Here is a 24,718-nt window from a genome sequence, read left to right as displayed (position 1 = left end):
AAATGCATCTAACCATTCAATGCCCACATGATAAATGTGTAAATTCAGTTACCTTGCTGATTATCCACCCATTTGCAAGCACACACTTCTCTGAAAAACTTGGCATTGGAAATATAGCCAATAATAAAATTGTCTAAATAGGTAATATTTCTTGCTTACTTACTGACAGTAAGGTTTTTAATTCCATGCCTGTGAACCACTGCAGGTCTTCTCAAAGCTTGCAGCAGTGTTTAAACTCAGTAGTTCAAAGTACAAGGTTTACCATCAGATAATGACATCAATCAAACAGTTTGCATTCATAAATACAGAAATGGTAACTAGTATTTCTGCCTACCTCTTTGCCAGCTGTTAGATAGATGTAGATATTCTTCTTAGGATGAGGAACAAGTTTGTAGAAAACAGGTGTTTCTTCTTTAATTTCATAGATAACCTCTGGACAATTCGAGGCCAAATTTTCACCGAGAATAACCTGTTTTTTTAAAAAAAGAAATAAAACTTCCATTAAATAATCTGAATTTCGGGGTAGCAAAACTTACTGCTTAATCCTAAGACTCCATCCTTTCGTCCTCGTTATGCACCGGCTGAGGTGCTCCTTTCCTTAATCATCGGCTCGTGTCTTAGCCTTCAATGCCAGTGATGACAAGCTTGGAATTTCTGTTTTTGTAGGGGACAAAGCCGTGCCTGCACACATACAAAAGGTCACTCTTCAGTGCTGGGGCAGCATCCTTACACGTGGAAGCCCACTGTCCACAATCTCTGACCACGTGGGCCTTATGAGACGCTACAGTGACAGCTTCACTCATGCTATGCCAAGTGATCTTAAAACTAAAGGCAGTCAATCTGACAGATATTTGCATGGGTTACCCTGATTTGCCTACGTGAGTCTACATGGCTATGTGTTTTAGAGTAACCAGGACAACTTAGCAGGCCTACACAAGTAGGTACTTGTTTACACATCAAATATAAGTGTGGCTTTGAAACTGGACATTCCTGAGCTTCATTCATCTTTTGTCAATAAATATCTACTGAACATCCACTGTATTATTCTGGCACATTCTAGATGTTTGCAAAATGGCAGTGAACAAATGGTGGGAAGATTCTGCCCTTATAGAACTTATATTCATGTGCATGCATGGGGTGAGGGCCAAAATGATAATTAACAACAAATCATAAAGTTATAAAATACACCAGCAGGCATTTTATATCATAGGCAACTACATTTAATATCTCATAAAAATCTATAAAGGAACAGAATCTGAAAAAGAATCGATTTATATATTACGATTGAATCACTTTGCTGTACACTGGAAATTAACCCAAAGTTATAAATCAACTATACTCTGATATTTAAAAAATATGTTAGCAGGTGATACAGGTCCAAATAAAATGAGATGGAAGATGCATGTTCAATGTAAGCTTCATTAGAAGGCGACGTTCATTTAGAGTCTTGCAGGAGATTCTGGAGCAAGTTACTTAGGTATCTGAACAAAACATACTCTTAGAAAAATAATCCATTGGTGCAGAGGCCCTAAAATGAGAGCAGACCAGTATGACCTGAGCAAAACAAGCAAGGTAGGAGGGAGTGGACAGCAAGGTAATAAGGTGGATCACATAGGTTCTTATTGGCCTGTGTAAGGATTTTGCCTCTTACTCTGGGTAAGGGACAGGGAGCCATAGCAGGGCTTTGAGCATAGGAGTGACACGGTGAGAAGGTGTGGTTTGAAACATGGATAGGAAGGCTGCTCAGGAGACTATTACCCTAATCCTGGGGAAACAGAATGGTAGTTCGGTCTCAGGTTTGCCTCCTGGCTCTACCCTCCAGTAGCTGTGCTACTCTGAGCTAGCAGTTTACTGAAGCTCCCTGGGCCTCAATCTCCTCATCTCTAAAATGGAACTCATAATGCCTTCCTTATACAATAGTTGTTGTAGGACCAGATAAGAATTATGAGCAATGCTTAGCACATAATCAATACGTGATGGATAATAATCTGTTACTAGATTGCAAGCTCCTCTTGGTAGGCACCATGTCCTAATCCTCTCTGTACCCACCCCTTTGCCCCAAACAATACAATGCTTTTCAAAGTGAAGATGTTCAGCATTTTGTCAGTTTGAAAACATCCAGATATAGCATCTTGGAGAAGGCAATGGCACCCCACTCCAGTACTCTTGCCTGGAAAATCGCATGGATGGAGGAGCCTGGAAGGCTGCAGTCCATGGGGTCGCAAAGAGTCAGACATGACTGAGCGACTTCACTTTCACTTTCATGCATTGGAGAAGGAAATGGCAACCCACTCCAGTGTTCTTGCCTGGAGAATCCCAGGGACGGGGGAGCCTGGTGGGCTGCTGTCTATGGGGTCGCACAGAGTCGGACATGACTAAAGTGACTTAGCAGCAGATATAGCATCTATATTCATTCACCTCTCTACCACTGTGGACATCAGTTACACTGGGCATATAACTGGAAAAAAAAAAACAAAACCTGGCACCTGAGATTCTTTTCAAAGTCTACAACACATCTACTGGGCTACAACATGCCTGTGCCACACATCCTGATGGTGAGCACATTTTTGCTATTTAACCATAGGCTCCTTATCAGTTTGGCAGATGGAACTGTATCCTGCATGCACTCAGGATCTGGACCTGTCCTGTGATGGTGATTTCCTTCCATCATCTGTTCTGAGTCAAACCTGGGTGGATTTGGTGTAACTGGTAGCTCATGAGAAGCACATGAACTGCTAAGGTCAGTGGCAGCTCTGGAAAAAATCAATGTAACTAAATACATTAAATATGACTTTTAAAAAAGGAAAAGCAATATTTAGGTCCCAAGGGAGTTGGGAAAGGTCTGTACCCCAAGTCATTGAAAAATGATGCTACAGCTGCACCATCCAATATGGTAGCCAGTAGCCACACAGGGCTACTTTTTTTTTTTTTTAATTTTTTTTTTTTAGTAAATTCTTTTTTTTTATTTTTTATTTTTAATTTTTTTATTTTTATTCTTTTTTTAAATTAAAAAAATTTTTTTACTTTATTTTACTTTACAATACTGTATTGGTTTTGCCATACATTGACATGAATAAATTTAATTAAAAATTCACTTTCTCAGCCACATGAGTCACATTTCAAGGAATAACTATCCACATATAGCAAGTGGTTATCATATTGTGAGTGCAGATAGGCAGCATTTCCATCTTCAGGGAAAGTTCTGTTAGAGACTCTGGCCTACAGAGAATGGTGAACCAAGGGAGACCTCGGGGAGGCACTGACCAAGTGTGGACTTGCCAGGCTCCTGTCTTCCCATCTGTAATTCACATTCCTTATTAATCAGCTCAGATGCAAACAGCTGAGCTGGTTCTTGGAAAGTGGTTGTATAGAAGGAAAGAGATAAAAGTCAGATGAAAATAAAAATAAGATTGATAGAAGTTAGAGTCAGGAGAAGATAAAACCCATCATTTGGGAGGAACACCTATGAAGCATTCTTGCCAATAGAGCTGAAGCCAGATCTGATAACCCTTTAGTGCTAACATCCACTTAGCACTAGGAAACAGAAGGGGTAGAGGAACAAGCTAAACGGTACCACAAGGATGTGAACAGCCAAATCCACAATACGAGACATTCCACAGGACCAGAGACTTCCCTTCCTCAAAAAGCCAGTGGAGGTAAACCAAACGACAAGAGGAGGCCACACAGATTCGGAGAAACAGACCAACCTCAATGTCATTTTAGGATCTTGCTCAGATACCTTGTTCAAGATCTTGTTCAGATATCTTGATCAGATAACCAATTTGAAGAAAACAAGTTTAAAAAGACATTCTTGAGTCCATCAGGAAAATTTAGTTATATGGACTTGGTATTAGATAATTCTAAAGAATTATAATTTTCCTATTTGTGATAACAGCTTTATGGTTGTGGTGATATAAAGCAATGATCATAGTTTCTTCGACATGTATAATAAAATCTGTATGAGTGAAATGACATAGTGTCTTGGATTTGCTTTCAAATTTAAAAATAAATAAAAACATACTTTTAATTTACTCATATCACTCATCCACTTTCAGTGAGCTAGGAGCTGCCGTGTAGTTGTTACTGGAGCTTATTCATTTCTGGAGCATGGTGGATGCAGATGAGTAGGGGCTAGAAAGATCTTATTTGGGTCAATACAGATTTGTTTACTAGATCCCTTAGAGATAAGGCATCAGTATTCTCTCTAGAACTTGGAACTATGTCAGGGAAATTGCTGGGGGTTTTTTTCTTCTTTAAATTACCAATGTATATTTGTGCCAGGATTTGCCAGTTTCTTGAACAAGCTACCTTGAGTGGCCAACACTGAAGCTTGTCCCAATAACTAGAGATGCTGGGTTTAAAGGGACATGCTTCATTGTTGGTGAGAGTAAGACTTCTCCGGAAGGTAATTTGGCATCATCTATCAAAATTAAAGAACACATATCCTTAGACCCTGCAGCCCTTAGTATATATGTGAAATGATGCATGTAATGGGTACTAACTACAACATTGTGTGTTTCGACAAAGGACTGAAACAACCTAAGTGTCCAACAATAGGGATCCAGGTAAGCAAACTATAGCGCAAACAATAAATGCTAGTTAGCAATAAAAAGAGTTAAAATGCTTTTTATGTATTATGTGTTCAAATGTATTATGTATTATCTGTTCAAAAAGCTATGTTAAATAAGTATATCTACATGTATACACATATATAACATAGATGATTAATAAATGGGGAAAAGACTATCCTCCCCCTTTTGCTTGTAGACATATATAAAACCTCTCTATTTTATGGAGAGATGTTTGGTTGCCCCAGAAGTCAAGAATGGGTGACTTAACACTGCCTGTTTTCTTGGTTCTTTGAGTTTTGAACAATGCTAATACATTGTCTTTAAAAATACATACATACAATCTAAATTTCAAGTGTTTGAGGATGAGTGGGTCAAACGGTTTTTCTTTTTGCTAGATTATGCAGAGAATGCTCTCCATAGCCCCAAGGAAGGAAGTTTCCATGTTCATCACATTTTCACTAAACCACGAGCTACATGGAGAGCCTGGGGTCTCTGTTTCAGCATGACCCTCATCTCTCTCAGATGACTCCAGGAGAGGATGGGGAAGGCTCTCCTCCTCCGGATTTCTATTAATATCACCTCTGACCCCACCCAACCCCAGCCCAGCACGTGGATGCTGAGAGAACACTTAGATCTTCTAACTGCAAAAGTCACATCCACTTCAACACAGAAAAGCCAGCCAGCAAGACTGGGGCTGGGCAGCCTCAGAAAAGAACACGATCAGTGAGGTGATGCAGGAAGTAATGGTGAGTCACAGAAACCCAAAACGGGCTGAGTTTTGCATAGGAGGAAATGCATCCAATACACACATACTCCCCTTGGGCATGATGCAGATTTTCATCTGTTGTTTCCAGGATACATGCTTGTTATAGATAACCTGAACTCAATCTGAGTCTCTACCGTATATATTCTCATAAGCCACTTCATCCTCTGAGTCTCAAAAGTCACCTCCTCTGAGAAGCCTTCCCTGACCACCTCTCTATGGTGCCCCTCTGCCCCTCTCTACCCATCACTCTGCTTTCTTTTTTTTTTTTTTTTTTTCACTCTGCTTTCTCCGTGGTATTTATCACCCTGTGAAATGCTCTCACCACTAATCAATCCATTTACTTGTTTCCTGTCTTTCTCTTCCCACCAAGAGTGTAGGGGCATTGTCGGTGGTGTTCATGTTTGTATCCTTGGCACCCAGAACAGGTCCTGGCACATAAAAAAGGCACCCAATAAATATTTTTTAAATGAAAAACATACTTCATTAGCATTCAAGATTTTATAGGACTCTTCAGATTTTTCCAGCTGCAGCCTGTGTAGAAAACAAATTTTTCCTGATGGAGGATTTCAGTTAGTGTCAATATATTGTTTTGGTTGACATCTTCCTGAAGCCTCATGGCAGCCTATTAACTAGCCTTGGGATTTTCCTTGCATGCAAAAATAAATAAAAAACAAACTATAGTCCTGAAATGTACAGTGTGTGAGACTTCCACATCGTACAGTTAGCTATATAACCGGGACAACACCATCCACGGGAAAGATAGCCTGGGGAGGAAAATGAGGGGGAGGGAAATTAAATGAAAGACTATTTTTTTCTTTACTATGACAGTGGGAAGCCATGGGTGTTCAAGAAGTTAAACTATTTTTCACCAAATTTTTTTTCTTATACCTCACTCTGTGAGGCTAACCAGTTAAGCGTAAACAAGCCAATCTTCTCGCTTTTTTTTCCATCAATAGTTTCTGAGAAATGCTACAAAGGAGACTTAAACCACACACACACACACACACACACGAGAAAGCAAAGTAATTATACAGTAGCCTTTACTGTGCTTCAGTAGGTAGGAGTAATAATAAGTATGAAATAGAAAGATTAAAGCAAATGCCTCTCTGGTTTCCTGTCTCCTGATTTCAGTGTAAGTAGTAAGAGAGGCACACAGCCTGAATCACGAGTTCTAGATCTGTGGATTACACGGGAGAATTTGTTCTGAATCAGGGAGTCCCTACACACTCACAAACTGGAATGAATGAGATTGGGGTAAACTTGAACATGACATTCTCAACAGCCGACCATGGAGGCCACTTCCAAGTTTCAACAGTTCCCACCGTCTTTACTTTTTGGTCTGTTAGCTCAGCCAGCCCCACCACCCCCACTTCCGGCCCAGGTCCTGTCCTGGGTTCCTCATGGCCTCCTTTTCCTTATTTGAACATTCTGTAGGAGTATAAACAGAGCTTGACATTATGAAAGACTTCTCTTATTTTTCACTCAAAAATTTTAAAAGCCAGGGTCCAGGCAAACTCTTCAGAGGTTACTCTGGGTGGAGGCAGGAAGAACTTTCTGGAAATGGGTTGAATTTCCCTCCATGGTAGGAGCAGAGTTTGGAGAGCTACACAGGGAATCAGCCCTAACCAAGCACAAGAGTGCTGCTTCTCTGCTGGACCTGGGGAAAGGGCCGGGTACGGCTTCCTGTGTCCTGAACTCTACTTGAGGCCCAGGGACGTTGGAGAAAGCCAACCCTAGCCTCTTACTGCTGGAACCATTCTAAAACTCAACTGGAACAGATTTCCTACCTTCGCTCTAAAGGAGTTCACTGGGGAAAAGCCAGGCCTCCTAAGGGACTTCAGAGGCTCCCAGGCACTACATGCAGCCCCAAGAGGACAGGGCTCTGCCTTTTTCTAAAAGAGAAGTCTGCACCGGCTGGACTGAAGCAAGCTGTCCCTAAATAGGAACAAACTAGAACCACAAAAGCCAGAGCCCTTTCTCATGAAACCTCAAATACGTGCATCTTGATATTAACCTAGATATTCCAATATTAGAAAATAATAATAATTTTAAAACCAGTTCCACAAACTCTACAGAACACATTTGAATTGTCAGTGCAGTTTTTGGGGAGGCTGGTTGCACTGTGCTATGCTCAGTCACTTCAGTCGTGTCTGACTCTATGAGCCCCACGGACTGTAGCTCACCAGGCTCCCCTGTCCATGGGATTCTCCAGGCAAGAATAATGGAGTGGGTTGTCGTGCCCTTCTCCAGGGGATCTTCCCAACCTAGGAATCAAACTGATATCTCCAGCATCATCCTGTACTGCAGACAGGTTCTTTACCCACCGAGCCACCCGGGAAGCCCAGAAGATTGGTTGCTTCTGTTCAAATCCCCTTGAGCAAGTTACCTATCATCTCACAACCTCAGGTTTTTTCATTTATGAAGCGGAGATGTTAACAGCATTCAACTAGTTAACCCATGAAGACACTGGTCCTAATGCTGGGCACACAGTATGAGCTCAGAAACATGAGCTGTTATTATTCCTCACCCATTGCCTTATTATGCTTACAAGAAAGGCATGGGCATGGGTAAGGCTACAGATATTAGATTTCATGCATATTTCCTTATTACTTGTTTTACCACCCAGAAAAGCTCAAGATATTCAATTCTGCCCCTGAAATGATCTGCTATACACAACAGAGTGAGCTCAAAGGAATCCAAACCGCACCCGAGTGTGTACCACAGTCTGGAGAAAGAGCTAGCCCATGTTGGTAAGAATGAGCACTCATTGCAGCATCCTGGCCATGCACCACATGGGGTATGAATTCCCAAATACTGAGTTCAGCATGGCCCTACTTTCTCAGCTGATCTCAGTAGAGACGCTGACAACTGAAAAATTATAACATGCAGTCATACTCAGAAAGGAAGTAAAATGAGGAAATAACTAGATAGAAAAGTGACTGGACATAACTTGTCTCACAGCCGTGAGGATGGCAAGTCGGTAAGGAAGGGGCAGAGTAGACAATCACAAGGACATGTTCAGTTCCAAATTAGTTCAGTTTTTCTAACACCTTATAAAGGAATTTTGGAATAAAAGGAGGAAGAGGGTAGTAAAAGCATTAGCATATTGTGAGGTCTTTAATTTTTCCACTTTATCATCAACAAAATCTTCCCTTCGGAGATAGTACTGGCTAACCTGAAAGAGTGCATGCCTTTCAAGACGTGTTAAAAATGCTTCGCTCTCTTAAACTCAAAATGTTTCCACATATTAGAACATGATATTTAAAAATACTGTTTACAAGTGTGCCGTAACATGTCAATATAAGCATTTCTTTCCTCATTAACGGAGGAAAAAAGGATGCAAAATAGGATAGAGTCTGACCTCAACTATGTTAAAAAAAAAAAAAAAAAAAGGTAAAATGCTGACAGCGGCTGCTTCCATGTAAGAAAACTAGGGGCATTTTTTCTTTGCTTTCCCCTCACACCCCCGATACTTGGAAAGTTTCTCCATAAGCATGTATTACTCTTACAATAAAACAAAATTATTTAAATAACATGACATTTTAATGACACCAAAGTATATTAAAACTCCACAAAGTTTTCAGAGATTTAGGAAATGGGAGTGGGGGTGGGGTAGATGTATGCGTGTGTGTGCGTGCGTGTATATGTGTGTACATGTGTGTGTGTTGGTCAAAAACAGCAACGGGCTCCCAAATGCTAGTGCCTGCCTTTCATCCAACCAGGCATATACTACCGCGCCTGGCGTCTGTCAAAACGCTGTCGGCTCTCGATCACCGGGGAAACTGATGAGTCAGGCTGTGGGTGATCCAAGCCCTTTCTTCTCCTCCCCCCCTCAGGCTGCCTTGGGTTGGGTTTTGTTTTTCTCTGCTCATTAGTAGCTCCGCTCTGCGGCTTAAGAAGCCAAGCTTGTGTCTATCAATGTTCGTCTTTTCCAACAGTTCCAGTGACAAGTCTGGCAAGGGACAAGCTTGAAGTTTTTGAATGAAGGATTTGGAGGTTCTCCCAAAGCACCTGCCCAGTGCTGGTTCCTCAGGACTCTGGGTGGTTTAAGGGGCTGCAGCAAGCCCTCTGTGCCCAGGACTCCTGGGGGAGTCTTGGAGTGACCGGGCTGTCCTAGGGAGCCAGGGAGGGGGTGGGCAGGTGAGCTCACAGCCTCCTCCCGAGGGCAGGATCCTCCTAAGGGGGAGCTGCGGGTAGAGTTTAATTCCTAAGAAGCTATCCTGCCAGTGAGGTAGTCCCTCAGTCAGATGGCCTGCTTCTTCTCAAGCTGGGATTCTTCCCTGAGCTTCTAAGAACCCGCCCCCACCCCAGTCAGCATGACCTCCTGTCAGCCGCCTTCCCACTCTCCCCAGAGACCCTTCATGGAGTGGCTGCCCACACCCGAGGCAGCAGCTCCCAAGTCAGAGCAACCTGAGGGATACCAGTCAGTCTCTGAAGTGGCTCCTGGCCCAAACCCCTGCTCTGCCACGTGTCCTTATTCAGTAGCTAAGTCGTGTCTGACTCTTTGTGACCCCATGGACTGCAATGCCAAGGACTGGTTTCATGGGAGACAATTTTTCCACAGACCTGGGGTGGGTGGGGGGATGGTTTCGGGGATGATTCAAACTCATTACACTTACTGTGCACTTTATTTCTAATCTAATGCCACCACTGATCTGACCAGAGGCACCAGTCCTCAGCCCGGAGGCTGGGGATCCTGATCTACCTCACCAAGTGGTGGAGAGGACTAAGTTAGTCAGAACAGGTAGAGCGTTGAGCACAAAACAAGGAAACGGAAAACGGACCTGCCCCTGTTATTGGAACCCTACAAGCAAGGCTACACACGCGACTTTTGAGGGTGAAGCCTGGACAGATGCCGAAGAAAGTGAGACTTGGGTCAGCCACCTCTTCCTCAGCAGCTTGAGGCTGCAGCTCAGTTCCACCCCTCAAGTACCCACCCACCACAACATCAGTACCCGCCAGCCAGGGTAGATGAACTGCGGGGGTGAACGAACAGGACAGGCAAAACCAGGCTGTCCCATGGGAAACTATTTATAGCCAAGTGTTCCTTCACCTCCAGTTTACCATCTAACAGTTTGGTTGGCTCAGCTTTGGGGAAACGGTGTTCTTGTCAAAACACTCGTCAAAAATATCCCACATCTGAGGAAGATAATTGGTGAGGAGACCCAGTAAGGGTTGGCGGAAACGTCTTCTGCCAGGCGAAGGGGTCTAATCAGTCTGACCAGGTCACAGTGGCTCCAGACACTGCCTGACGACACTGAGACGGTGCTGAGCAACTTGTGCACAAGGACGGGTGGGTATTTACCTTTCGCCAGGAAAGACAGCTAACACAACAGGAAAGATGATCAATGTATATTTTAAAAGAATGTGTATACAAACAAACCCCCTCCCATATGCTACTGGGTTTCCTCCAAAGAAAACAGATTAAATCAAATATCTACCAGGCACTCAGCCCTGTATTGGGCTGTGGGAATTCCCGGCCTCCTTTCTCAGGAAGCTTAAAATCAAGTTGGGAAGGCAAGACAAACACATGAGGAAAGGTCAGGCATCCAAGCAAGACATCTATAACAAGCCAAAAGGATGATATAGACAACGGGTATTTCGGGAGATGAGGGAGAAACGTGAACACTCCAGTCTTAGGAGGGCTCAGAGAGGAGGTGGAGTTTGAGCTGAGCCAAAGCATAGACTCACAGGATTCAGTAAAGCAGAGGGGAAAATACAAGAGCAATCCAGGGAGGAGGTACTGTGTAAGCAGAGGTATGGGAGCAGTACACGGGCGCATCTGGAGGAAGCCAGCCAGCAGGCAGGCTTGGCTACAGCAGGGCATGACTGCACGGAAGACAGACCACCAGAAGAAAAAGGGGGTTCCTAGGTCATCCAGTACTATCTCATTTTACAGATGAGGAAATGGATGCTCAGGGAGACTGGGTGATGGACCTCAAGTCACACAGCTAGTTGTCAGTGGGAAATCCTTTGAGAAAACAAATCTGTTAGTATTCAATTCTAAATTGGAGTAAATTAACTGGCTACAGAGAGACAAAGGAGAATCAGACGAGGGTGAAAGAGACAATGCCCTTTCGAACCATGAATGTTGGTGGTCACAGGAGGTGCACAATAAGTGCTTACTAAAGAAATTGATAAGATAACTGCTATATAATTTCAGAGTCATATAGTATCTGAGTTTTTCTCTTCCTTCCTACTGCCCCTCTCCCCCAGTGAATAAAAATCTCAACTTGAGCAGTAGTATACCCACCAAGTGGAAAAAAAGTCCTCAGAGATAAAAGTCAAGGGGAGTCTCAAAGGGTTTCAGATCTCTAACCTCTCTGTGGTGGGTATGGGTACAAAGGGCAGAAAGCAAACCCCCCTATGTGGGTGGCAGGTGGGCTGGGGAGAAGGAACATCTGTTTTTTGGGGTTTTTTTTTCCTCTTCTTTTTAGCCCTACAATCCCTTTGAAGCTATGAGAAATCAGGTGCTTTGTACATTTCCATCATAAAGGAGACAGAATTGAAAGGTTAAAAGTCTTAGGAAGGTGAATCAAGGATGGGGTAGGGCCAGACCCCCATATGCTTCACCCAGGCGGCTTATGAGTAAGGAAAAGAACTGCCTTGACAAGTTCCCAGGAAGCAAGGGGGCTGTCACTTTCACACATGGGTAGGGAGGTTATTATGAATAGCTTTCCGGAAATTTCTTTCAGGCCATTTCAGGGGGTGGGGGTGCTCTCTGAGCAGTACATAAAGCAGTTGGTATGGTCTTGTGCATAAACCAGAAGCAATAAAAAATAAACAAAAAAGGAGCCAAAAGCACAAAATGGATCAATATTAAAATCGACATTGAAGAAGGCACAGAGAACCAACCTTAAGTAACTGGCCATCTCCAGTCCCCAAGAATAAAACAGTCCTGTTCATTACCACGGTGCCGTAAACGGATGTCAGGTCGGAATGGATCAAGGTAGATGATGCGATCGGTTCGACTCTTTCAGGTTCATCCCCGTTTTTCTGAACATGCACACAAACGTACAAATTAAAAAAACAAAAAGATAATTTTTAACAGTGATAATTCTCATGATGATAAAATGTCACTCATGCCCACCTGGTAAGGATCCTACTGGAGCCCCCAATACATTTGTTTAGGCAAGATCCCCAGGAGCAACCTTTTATCCCCTTTATCTGCAGAATCACTGTGCTTGCCCAGCCTGTGGAAAGCCATTTGTTTACTGCGTATTAACATGTATTGATTGCCAGCAGTGAGCTAGCCATCCACTTAACACTCCCGCAGCAGATATATGAAACCGAGGTCCACTTTATTGCCAAGAAAGAGCCCACCACTGAATTGGGAAGGAGACAGTCTTATACTTGGCTATTTGCAGGAACATGCAACAATTTATTTGGTGAGGATTTGGCTTCTGTGAGGTTAAACAAGCCATTTCCTAAGGTGTGAGATGGACCATCCTATTTGATGTAATGGCAGAGAGGAAGGAATCTGGATTTATAAGAAGGCGGCAGTGTGTTAGCCCAGAGATGGGGTAAGTCATTCAGAGGGTAGAGAGGGAAATAGAGAGTCATGGATGGTGGGTGAGAGAGCGCCACGAGGCTAAGGAGGAACCAACCACAAGGACTGGACCTGGTGCTGATGTTCCTGAAGAAGAAAGGAAAAACCTAACTCTGAACCTGAAGGCATTTAAATGGTCTGAGGTTCTGAGCACATATAATCACAGGCTCACTCCTGATCATTAAATAAAGCCCCTCTTTAAGCCAGAGCAGAGAGTGCATCTCCCCAAATGCCTTTTTTTTTTCTTGTTTAAAGGCATGAAGTGCTTCATGCTGCTTCCTGCCTTCAACGACAGGAAACGGAGTTATACAAATCTCTGGAAGATATGGAGCTAGAAAGAGCCGTTGCCCTCTGTATGCCGCACACGGTGTGATAGCCTGCATTATCTGCCGGAGCTCAGTTCCCAACTGCACTCAGGTTTGCAGAGACATATTTACATCTCAGCCAATGCGAAAGCCCACAGACTTCTGTAAGCATCAGGGCAACTCCGAAAACCACCCCAGTTGGGGCGCAGGGAGAGGGGCAGGAGGAGGCTGAGACTTATTAACTTCATTATGTTATTGCCGACAGTGTTTATGTATTTCAATTTATGTCTTATTAAACATTCATTATTTTTAAACCCACCAAGTTTCATTAACATCTAAACTAAACGGATTCATGGACCAAATTGATTTCTGAAGCCTTTAAAGTACCGTCTATATTTCTTTGTTGAAGTTGCGCTGGGAGGAAAAGATAAGCTGGCAAGGGTTTCTCCAATGCCGTGATCTCTTTTCAAGTAAGAGATGTCATAACCTAAGAGAAAGTGACTTATTTGCATAAAATATTCCATAGTGAACTCAGTTGAAGAAGATTTTTAGAAAGCTCATTAGAGATTTTTTTTTCCTGTTAAAAATTACTTCTAATACCATCAGAGAAGATGAGGAACTGTCCTGTGAAAATGAAGTTAAGAAAAAAAAATGTCTATGAGTCTAAAATCAGAACAATAGATCACTGTTTAGATAAGGATCCCTCGTGACTATGAGCAGAAAAAGAAAAATCGGTGACCTTTAGATTAAAAAAAATAAAACCACACCACACATCTTGCTTTAAAATAAAACCAGAATTGTTCAAACTTAAGATCAGCTGACCACACTTTTTATTTTTGTTAAATATTTGAGCATCTCAGAAGTGCTTCACTCAGAGAACTGGATGTCATCTTTGTCTGAGCATCGGAAACGTTCTAACACTGATCTTTTTGGCTGGGGGACTCCATTCTCCCTCCTCCTATGATACAGGGTAATGACTCTGGACTGTTGATTGTCCATCCACAAGGGCCAACTGAGACAATGGAAGTCATGTCCAGCTCTTACCACCATATGGACTGTAGTCCACCAGGCTCCTCTGTCCATGGGATTCTCCAAGCAAGAACACTGGAGTGGGTTGCCATTTCCTTTTCCAAAGAATCTTCGTGACCCAGGGATTGAACCCAGGTCTCCTGCCTTGCAGGCAGATTCTTTACCACCTGAGCTGCAAGGGAAACCCATATCTGGTATACTGCTAAGTTGCTTCAGTCGTGTCCGACTCTGTGCTACGCCATAGACAGCAGCCCATCAAGCTCCACTGTCCCTGGGATTCTCCAGGCAAGAACACTGGAGTGGGTTGCCATTGCCTTCTCCAATGCATGAAAGTGAAAAGTGAAAGTGAAGTTGCTCAGTCATGTCCGACTCCGCGACCCCATGGACTGCAGCCTACCAGGCTCCTCCAACCGTGGGATTTTTCAGGCAAGAGTGCTGGAGTGGGGTGCCATTGCCTTCTCCGCTGGTATACAATAGGTGCTTAATAACTGCAGTAACTCAGATTAGCCAAGAATCATATCACAGTTAACCTTTGCTGAGGTGGGATGAAATGCTCTGCTTGTGAAAGATTGACTCCAAAAAACCCAGAAGTGGCTCAAAAGCTGGAAAGGAACAGGGAGAAAATTGCTTCTAAATTACTGTTTCATCTTCTCTAACATCTTTCCCTGACTTCTGACTGTTTCTCAATAATTGCATTTTTCTAAATTAAGTCCTGGATCAACAGCACAGGTAACTAGCATGGCCATTAAATCAGTGTTCCCAGAACTTGAGAGCTGGTGGCATAGAACAAACCACCCAGGACTAGGGGTCAGAGAGGATAAGTTTACAATTCAAGTTTGGTTCTCATCCTCTGGATGATCTGGGCAAATTACGGAACACTGTTGGGAACTGGTTTTCTCAGCTGTGAATAAGGCCAATGGTGCCTGATTGGTAGGGTAATTATGAAGGAGAGAGAATAATGACTGTAATAATAATGACACGTTAATACATGCTAGCTGCTATTATTATTGGTGGCAATTTAGTTGCTGTCATGTCTGACTCTGTGTGACCCTACGAACTGGAGCCCACCAGGTTCCTGCCCCTGGGATTCCCCAGGCAAGAACTGGAGTGGGTAGCCATTTCCATCTCCAGGGGATCTTCCTGACCCAGGGCTGAAGCCATGTCTCCTGCATTGGCAGGCAGGTTCTTTACTGACCGAACCACCAGAGAAGCAGAAGCATGCATTTACTGTGTTTTCGCGGAGTATTTTATAATACTCCAACGAATAAGGATTCCCGCAGGGTGGTGAGACAGACTTTCAGGCTTTCAGTCATGGCTCCGTCACTTTCTAAGTAATTTTGTACACATTATGCAGCCTCTCTGTGATTCAATTTCCTCCTCTATACAACAGAAGTGATGATTAAGAGGCATTTGTGCCATGGACTTTTCACAAGGACTGAATGAGTTAGGACGCAAGTCTCAGGAAACTGAGTAAAATCTGGCATGTGATAACTTATGACCCATGTCTGCTATCATTACTTTATTTAAAACACAAAACAGTTGCTGCCATGCCCGTGGCAGTTAAGGCCATCTCCTTCTCTGCCACAAAACCCTAGTTTTGTTCAGGTCACAATAAACCCAAGCCTGGGAAAACTGTGATTGGTCCGAGCTTCATGGTTATCCTGTTCTCCGTTGCCTGGTTACTCACGTTCCTACTCCTTAGAGCCAGAGGTGGCCATGTGGTCCAGTCTGGACCAGTGAGATGCCGGAAATCCACTGGGGGCACTTCCGGGAATGAGCTTTGTCCTCGCTAAGCGAAGGCTCTTGAGGAAAGCCCTTTGCTCCTCTTCCCACACTTCCTCCCTCTGGACTCTGATGTGAGGCTCTCCGTGCAGAGAGGTGGCAGCCATTTTGCTTCCATGAATTCCAGATGGGAGATGAAAACCAACCGATTGGTGCAGGGGAAGGGTAAGAGACACTCGACTCTTGAGGACACCACTGAGCAGACTTCTACCCTTTAAGCTTTTTACTATCAATAGATGTCATGGTTTAAGCTGCTACTTGATTGGGTTTACTTGTAACCCAAAGGAAGTCCCTGTGTAAGAAATGAGAGCCATATCTGTTGGACACGGCCCTAGACGCTAGGTGTTTCTCAGCCACGAGGGCTCAGAGCTGCTCGAGTGTTATCCTCTCACCCTGGAGAACCCTGGCCATAGTCAGGATTGTGCAGCCAATTACAACAGCGAGTCTGGAAGAAAATAGGAAAAAGAGGGCTTGGACTTCATGTAAACTTGAAGGGCTGCTCGTGTTGAATGGAAATGGATTCTTTTGTGTTGGAAACACACAGAAATGGACAGGTCCCTGTGAATGGAAAAAAGAACCCTCTGAATGGCTTTCTTTTGCTCATTTCAGCAAATGAAAACAAAAGACTCCAGAGAAGCCTGCTCACAAAAGTGGAATTAATACCTGGGGAGTCAAGTAGAAAAGGGGGTGAAATAATGCTGTGGCCCCCCATGTCCAGAGATAATTTTCACTTTTGTGGGTTTGTTGTTTTTTTTTTTGGTCTATTTTCTATCTTGCCCTTCTCTCCCCCTTAGGGCATAATCGGTAATGTTGCGGCCTATTCTGTCTAGTTTATTATGTGTAATTTATTTCTGAATCCCAGCCTCTGCTTGTTCTTCTGTGTGTAACAAGGTTAATGCCTTGTAATGATGCTTTTGCCAGTTCTGCTTTTCATGACAAAATCCAATCTTGATTTAGCTCTAAACCTTGTCTCCCCTTCGGGCTTTCTTGGCTCCCTCAGAGTTGTCACTCTGTGTCTCCTTCGTGCCATGTCTAACCACACGTCCCGCCTACACTTGAGCCTGCTCTCAGAGGGAAACCTTTTTCGGTTTGTCTCAAATGATGTTTGGGCTGAAAAAGAGAGTGCCTGGGCTTGACACACCAAAGTGGGACCAAGGCTACTGGGAAGGAATGTGCGTGTGAGCATATTCAGGAAATACTGGGCATATCATGAGGGAAACAGCTTGACCTTGTAGCTCCTTCGTATAATCTTTCAAGGACCATAAACATCCTCCAGTGTGCACTGCCCACCTCCAGGGGACATGCGCCTGTCTTCTAGGATGTGAATGGTACACTTTGGACTTGAGTACCAAGGGGCCCCGCCCCTACCACGTGCAAGATGATCTGACTCAGAATCATGCAGGATGCTCACAGCCCTGCTGCAGTTATTATGGGAACAGCTGGAGGAAATGCACTCAAACGTGGTCTCTCAACTGTTGGGGAAACAGAAAAAGTCTTTAATCCCCACAGTGCTGAAAAGATTCTCTTATTTTGGTTTTTCCCCTGTGGGGCCAGGGCGAAAAAACAACTAGATGTCTAGGAACTTCTGCCCAGATGCTCAGTCATGTCCGACTCTTTTGCGATCCTATGGACTGTAGCCCACCAGGTTCCTCTGTCCATGGGCTTCTCCAAGCAAGAATACTGGAGTGGGTTGCCATTTCCTCCTCTGGGAATGATCCTGACCCAGGGATTGAACACACGTCTCCTGCACTGGCAGGCAGATTCTTCACTGCTGAGCCACACCCGGGAAGCCCAATGCCTCTCTGGCAGTAAATCTTGTACTTCGCTCCTCATTGGCATACACTCACCTGAAGCAGTTTCTTCATCATTACTTACCCAGGGGCCCACTTGCAGTTAGGAAGCCTCAGCAGGAGCCCTATGCCCAAGATCTGGCCCCGCTCCATCTCTAACCTGCTGCTTGATTTGGGCAAGCCCCCAAACTGCAACAATTGAATCTGTAAAATGGACACAATAATACATGTCCTGCCTATTAGCATTGTTGTGAAGCCCAAACGAAATCACATGTGTGAAAACAATTGGAAAACTATGTTCACCAAATTAGAGAATGGAAAGAACTATTTACCCATGTTAGATAGTGATAGTCAGTTTTAAGCCAGCTTTTTCTCTCTCCTCTTTCACCTTCATCAAGAGGCTCTTTAGAGAGCTAGTGGAGGTGATAGAATTCCAGCTGAGCTATTTAAGACCCTAAAAGATGATGCTGTTAAAATGCTGTTCTCAATATGCCAGCAAATTTGGAAAACTCAGCAGTGGCCACAGGGCTGGAAAAGGTTAGTTTTCATTCCAATCCCTAAGAAGGCAATGCCAAAGAATGTTCAAACTACTGCACAATTGCACTCATCTCACACATTATCAAATCAATGCTCAAAATTCTCCACGTGAGGCTTCAATAGTATGTGAACCAAGAACTTCCAGATATTCAAGCTGGATTTAGAAAAGGCAGAGGAACCAGAGATCAAATTGCCAACATCTTCTGGATCATCAAAAAAGCAAGAGAGTTCCAGAAAAACATCTACTCCTGTTTTATTGACTATGTCAAAGCCTTTGACTGTGTGGATCCCAACAAACTGTGGAAAATTCTGAAAGAGATGGGAATACCAGACCACCTGACCGGCCTCCTGAGAAATCTGTATGCAGGTCAAGAAGCAACAGAACCAGACATGGAACCACAGACTGGTTCCAAATTGGGAAAGTAGTCCGTCAAGGCTGTATATTGTCACCCTGCTTATTTAACTTCTATGCAGAGTACATCATGAGAAATGCTGGGCTGGATGAAGCACAAGCTGGAATCAAGATAGCAGGGAGAAATATCAGTAACCTCAGATAGGCAGATGACACCACCCTCGTGGCAGAAAGAGAAGAGGAACTTAAGAACCTCTTGATGAAAGTGAAAGAGGAGAGTGAAAAAGTTGGCTTAAAACTCAACATTCAAAAACTAAGATCATGGCATCCGGTCCCATCACTTCATGACAAATAGATGGGGAAACAATGGAAAGAGTGAGAGACTTTATTTTCTTGGGCTCCAAAATCACTGAAGATGGTGACTGCAGCCATGAAATGAAAAGACGTTTGATCCCTGGAAGAAAAGCTATGACAAACCTAGACAGCATATTAAAAAACATAGACATTACTTTGCCAACAAAGGTCCACCTAGTCAAAGCTATGGTTTTTCTGGGAATGCAAAGTAGGAAGTCAAGAAACACCTGGAGTAACAGGCAAATTTGGCCATGGAATATGGAATGAAGCAGGGCAAAGACTAACAGAGTTTTACCAAGATAATGCACTGGTCACAGCAAACACCCTCTTCCAACAACACAAGAGAAGACTCTACACACATGGACATCACCAGATGGTCTATACTGAAATCAGATTGATTATATTCTCTGCAGCAAAAGATGGAGAAGCTCTATACAGTCAACAAAAACAAGACCAGGAACTGACTGTGGCTCAGATCATGAACTCCTTATTACCAAATTCAGACTGAAATTGAAGCAAGCAGGGAAAACCGCTAGACCATTCAGGTATGGCCTAAATCAAATCCCTTATGATTATACAGTGGAAGTGAGAAATACATTTAAGGGCCTAGATCTGATAGACAGAGTGCCTGATGAACTATAGAATGAGGTTCGTGACATACAGGAGACAGGGATCAAGACCATCCCCATTGAAAAGAAATGCAAAAAAGCAAAATGGCTGTCTGGGGAGGCCTTACAAACAGCTGTGAAAAGAAGAGAAGCAAAAGCAAAGGAGAAAAGGAAAGATATAAGCATCTGAATGCAGAGTTCCAAAGAATAGCAAGAAGAGATAAGAAAGCCTTCTTCAGCGATCAATGCAAAGAAATAGAGGAAAACAACAGCATGGGAAAGACTAGAGATTTCTTCAAGAAAATTAGAGATATCAAGGGAACATTTCATGCAAAGATGGGTTCAATAAAGGACAGAAATGGTATGGACCTAACAGAAGCAGAAGATATTAAGAAGAGATGGCAAGAATACACAGAAGAACTGTACAAAAAGGATCTTCACAACCTGGATAATCACGATGGTGTGATCACTCATCTAGAACTAGACATCTTGGAATGTGAAGTCAAGTGGGCCTTAGAAAGCATCACTATGAACAAAGCTAGTGGAGGTGATGGAATTCCAGTTGAGCTATTTCAAATCCTGAAAGATGATGCTGTGAAAGTGCTGCACTCAATATGCCAGCAAATTTGGAAAACTCCGCAGTGGCCACAGGACTGGAAAAGGTCAGTTTTCATTCCAGTCCCAAAGAAAGGCAATGCAAAAGAATGCTCAAACTACTGCACAATTGCACTCATCTCACACGCTAGTAAAGTAATGCTCAAAATTCTCCAAGCCAGGCTTCAGCAATACATGAACTGTGAACTTCCTGATGTTCAAGCTGGTTTTAGAAAAGGCAGAAGAACCAGAGATCAAATTGCCAACATCTGCTGGATCATCGAAAAAGCAAGAGAGTTCCAGAAAAACATCTATTTCTGCTTTATTGACTAGGCCAAAGCCTTTGACTGTGTCGATCACAATCAACTGTGGAAAATTCTGAAAGAGATGGGAATACCAGACCACCTAACCTGCCTCTTGAGAAACCTGTATGCAGGCCAGGAAGCAACAGTTAGAACTGGACATGGAACAAGAGACTGGCTCAAAATAGGAAAAGGAGTACATCAAGGCTATATATTGTCACCCTGCTTATTTAACTTATATACAGAGTACATCATGAGAAACGCTGGACTGGAAGAAACACAAGCTGGAATCAAGATTGCTGGGAGAAATATCAATAACCTCAGATATGCAGATGACACCACCCTGATGGCAGAAAGTGAAGAGGAACTAAAAAGCCTCTTGATGAAAGTGAAAGAGGAGAGTGAAAAAGCTGGCTTAAAGCTCAACATTCAGAAAACGAAGATCGTGGCAGCCGGTCCCATCACTCCATGGGAAATAGATGGGGAAACAGTGTCAGACTTTATTTTTGGGGGCTCCAAAATCACTGCAGATGGTGAGTGCAGCCATGAAATTAAAAGACGCTTACTCCTTGGAAGAAAAGTTATGACCAACATAGATAGCATATTCAAAAGCAGAGATACTACTTTGCTGACTAAGGTCCGTCTAGTCAAGGCTATGGTTTTTCTAGTAGTCACGTATGGATGGGAGAGTTGGACTGTGAAGAAGGCTGAGCGCCGAAGAATTGATGCTTTTGAACTGTGGTGTTGGAGAAGACTCTTGAGAGTCCCTTGAACTGCAAGGAGATCCAACCAGTCCATTCTGAAGGAGATCAAGCCTGGGATTTCTTTGGAAGGAATGATGCTAAAGCTGAAGCTCCAGTACTTTGGCCACCTCATGCGAAGAGTTGACTCATTGGAAAAGACTTTGATGCTGGGAGGGATTGGGGGCAGGAGGAGAAGGGGACGACAGAGGATGAGATGGCTGGATGGCATCACTGACTCGATGGACGTGAGTCTGAGTGAACTCCAGGAGATGGTGATGGACAGGGAGGCCTGGCGTGCTGCGATTCATGGGGTCGCAGAGTCGGACACAACTGAGCGACTGAACTGAACTGAACATGTATGGATGTAAGAGTTGGACCGTAAAGTAAGCTGAGCACCAAAGAATTGATGCTTTTGAACTGTCGTGTTGGAGAAGACTCTTGAGAGTCCCTTGGACTGCAGGGAGATCAAACCAGTCAATCCTAAAGGAAATCAGTCCTGAATATTCATTGGAAGGACTGATGCAGAAGCTCCAATACTTTGACCACCTAATGTGAAGAAGTGACTCATTGGAAAAGACTGTGATGCTAGGAAAGATCGACGGCAAGAGAAGGGGATGACAGAGGCTGAGATGGTTGGATAGTATTGCCGACTCGATGGATGTGAGTTTGAGCAAGTTCCAGGAGATGGTGATAGACAGGGAATCCTGGCATGTTGCAGTCCATGGGGTCTCAAAGAGTTGGACATGACTGAGTGACTGAACTGGTCATCTGGAGGAAGAATTTACTTTTGAACTCAAAGGATCCAAAGGAAAAGTTCAAAGTGTGCAGGAAGAATGAAAGGGAAGTTTGGGGACACACTTGGATATTTCATATCCACCTGCTTCACTCTCTCTAAGGACCAGAGTCCTCCAGCCCTGCAGCCCTCGTAGTGTTAGTCGCTCAGTTGTATTCGACTCCTTGCGACCCCATGGACTGGTTTGGGTTGCCATTCCCTTCTCCCATGGATCTTCCTGACCTAGGGATTTAACCCAGTTTTTCTGCATTGCAGGCAGGTTCTTTACCATCTGAGCCTCCCGGCTCCAGCCCTACCTACAGACAAAGTCTCACTATCCCAGGTTTATCCTTCTTTATTCCTGTTTTGTGCACCACCCCCATCTAAATCTCTATCCTTTCCATGTGACTACTTTCAGTCAATTCTCTATGAAAAGACAACCTGACTCAAACAATTCACAAAAGCTTCTGAATGGCTGACAGTGTAAACAAATGCATTTCCCTAGATTCTTAGAGTTGGAAGAGACACAATCCAACAACGTTTTCCATGAGGAAGCTACTGGGATTCTAAATAGGATATTTTTTCACGTGGGGGCTGGCCTCCATGATGCAGGATTTTTGACACCTGCCCATGTTATACCAGTACTGCCCTCACTCCTCATTTTGACTACTGCAAAAGCTCCCTCCCCAAATTGCTAAATGCCCTCTAAATAAGTGGCATCATCTTCTTTGAGAACCAATGGACTCTGTCATAAGGTTTCAGAGTTGCTTCAAAATGGTTATTCAGACACTTCTTCCTTCCAACCCTCCTCCTCTCCTCCATCATGGTGAATGGCACCACCATCCATCCTCAGCTCCCCTCCATCACTCTCCACACCCAACACATGAACAATCTCAGCTGAATCTCCCAGTCTTAAGTCTATCTTAAATTGCAACCCACTCCAGTATTCTTGCCTGGAGAATCCCATGGATGAAGGAGCCTGGTACTCTACAGTCCACGGGGTCGCAAAGAGTTGGACAAGACTGAGCGACTTCACTTTCACTTTTTCTCCATCTCCATGGTCCCTACCCATCATCTCCCTCCTGATCTACTGCAAGAGCCTCCTGGTCTCTCTGTTTCAACCTATAATTTATTCTCTATCCAGTAGTCAGAGTGATCCTTTAAAATATAAAATAGGCTATGTTACTTCATTGCCTAAAATTCTTCAGTGGCTTACCATCACATTTAGAATTAAATCCAAATGTCTCCCCAGGTCCCACCTGATCTGGTCCCTGCTAACTTCTTAAAACTCAGCCTTGTCATACCACTCTTTTCCTTCACTCTGCTTCAGTTCCCCCCCCCCCACCCAGTGTCCTTCCTTCAGACACTTTACCATGTCCCCATCTTTCTGCCTCAAGGCCTTTGCACGTGCTATTTCTTCTAGTTCCCCTCTCTTCACTTCTTGCAGGCTGGTTTTTTTGAAAAACAACTTTCAGATTTCAAGTTCAGTGTCACCTCCTTATGGTCATGTGACTATAGATCGTCCTATCCCTATGCCAGTTGTTATTTTGAATTTTAACATTCCATTCATTTTATTGAAAATAATTATATTGCTTAAATTTTTAAATTCAATGTCTGTCTCCCAGTAGACTCTAAGCTCTACAATAGCTTATCTTACTCTACACTCCAAATGCAGCATATACCTCAGCATCTAGCATGTATCAAGTTGTTAATAAACATTTATTGAATGAATAAATAAATATACGGATCAATGTTTGAATGCTTTCAGTCAATATCTAGCCAGGCAACTCTGGTACATTGCTAAATAGGTCTAATCGTTACAAAAGCTCTTCTATTGAGGCAAAATTTGTTCCCTGCAAGCACTGGGCCTTGGTTCTGCCTGGGGAAACACCACCAAACTACCCCATATCACCTGCTTTCATGTATTGGGTTGGTCAAAAAGTTCGTTATGTTTTCTTGTAAGATGGAAAACCTGAATGAGCTTTTTGGCCCATCCAATACACTCATATCCATAGTTCATTGATGCTTGGAAGAGAGTTTCTGGGTCTTTTGCTATCTCTCTCTATAGACAGTCTACAGACTTGGTGTACTTAAAATGAGGCTCTAAGAACTAAACAAAATACATTTAGGTATTTTGGTATCCTCTAACCAAAGCAAAGAATAATAGCACTGTTCTTGCCCCATGATTAGAACAGCATAATTCATGAACATTGGGCTAACTTTAGAAATAACATAGTAGCAGCATGGATAAGTGGAAAGAAAGAGCAGGAGATTCAGGGTAAAAAATAAAAACACTTGGGTTTAAGTTCAAGCTCTATTGCTTATGAGCTGTCTCTAAGCAGTCATTTAACCTTTCTGAGGCTTCTCCACCCACCCACCTGCTCCATCAAGGCCATTGATAAAGCTTTTGGCTCTTAGCCAAGTGCTTGACCTGTAAAATACAGATGGGATTAAACCCCCTACTGTCAAAATAAGCCAATCAAATGAATTCTAAAACAAAATACAACATTTTGCCATTGGTTTTCTGACACACATAGTAATAGAACGAGTGTCTGGAGTATGGGCTCCACTGACATCTGGTTCCTGCAAAGAATTTAGGGAATTCACGAAACTGGATGAGAAAAAAAAGAATTCTGTATTGTGAACTCTGACTGAAATTTAGTA

General features: G+C 43.4%; 1 protein-coding gene across 1 annotated transcript in view; it reads right to left on the bottom strand.

Moving 5' to 3' along the window:
* PLXNC1 (plexin C1) overlaps window positions 1–24,718 on the bottom strand; it is a 156,845-nt gene that overhangs the window by 118,873 nt on the left and 13,254 nt on the right. Inside the window, exons 2-3 of the mRNA XM_069584197.1 lie at window positions 12,193–12,333; window positions 335–469 (exon numbers count right to left, since the gene is read on the bottom strand). Coding sequence (XP_069440298.1) covers window positions 335–469; window positions 12,193–12,333 — 276 coding nt within the window. The remainder of the gene's footprint in view (window positions 1–334; window positions 470–12,192; window positions 12,334–24,718) is intronic.

Source organism: Ovis canadensis, chromosome 3, assembly GCF_042477335.2.
Source record: "Ovis canadensis isolate MfBH-ARS-UI-01 breed Bighorn chromosome 3, ARS-UI_OviCan_v2, whole genome shotgun sequence".
NCBI classification, from domain to species: Eukaryota; Metazoa; Chordata; class Mammalia; order Artiodactyla; family Bovidae; genus Ovis; species Ovis canadensis.
This window is presented reverse-complemented; position numbering and strand designations above follow the sequence as displayed.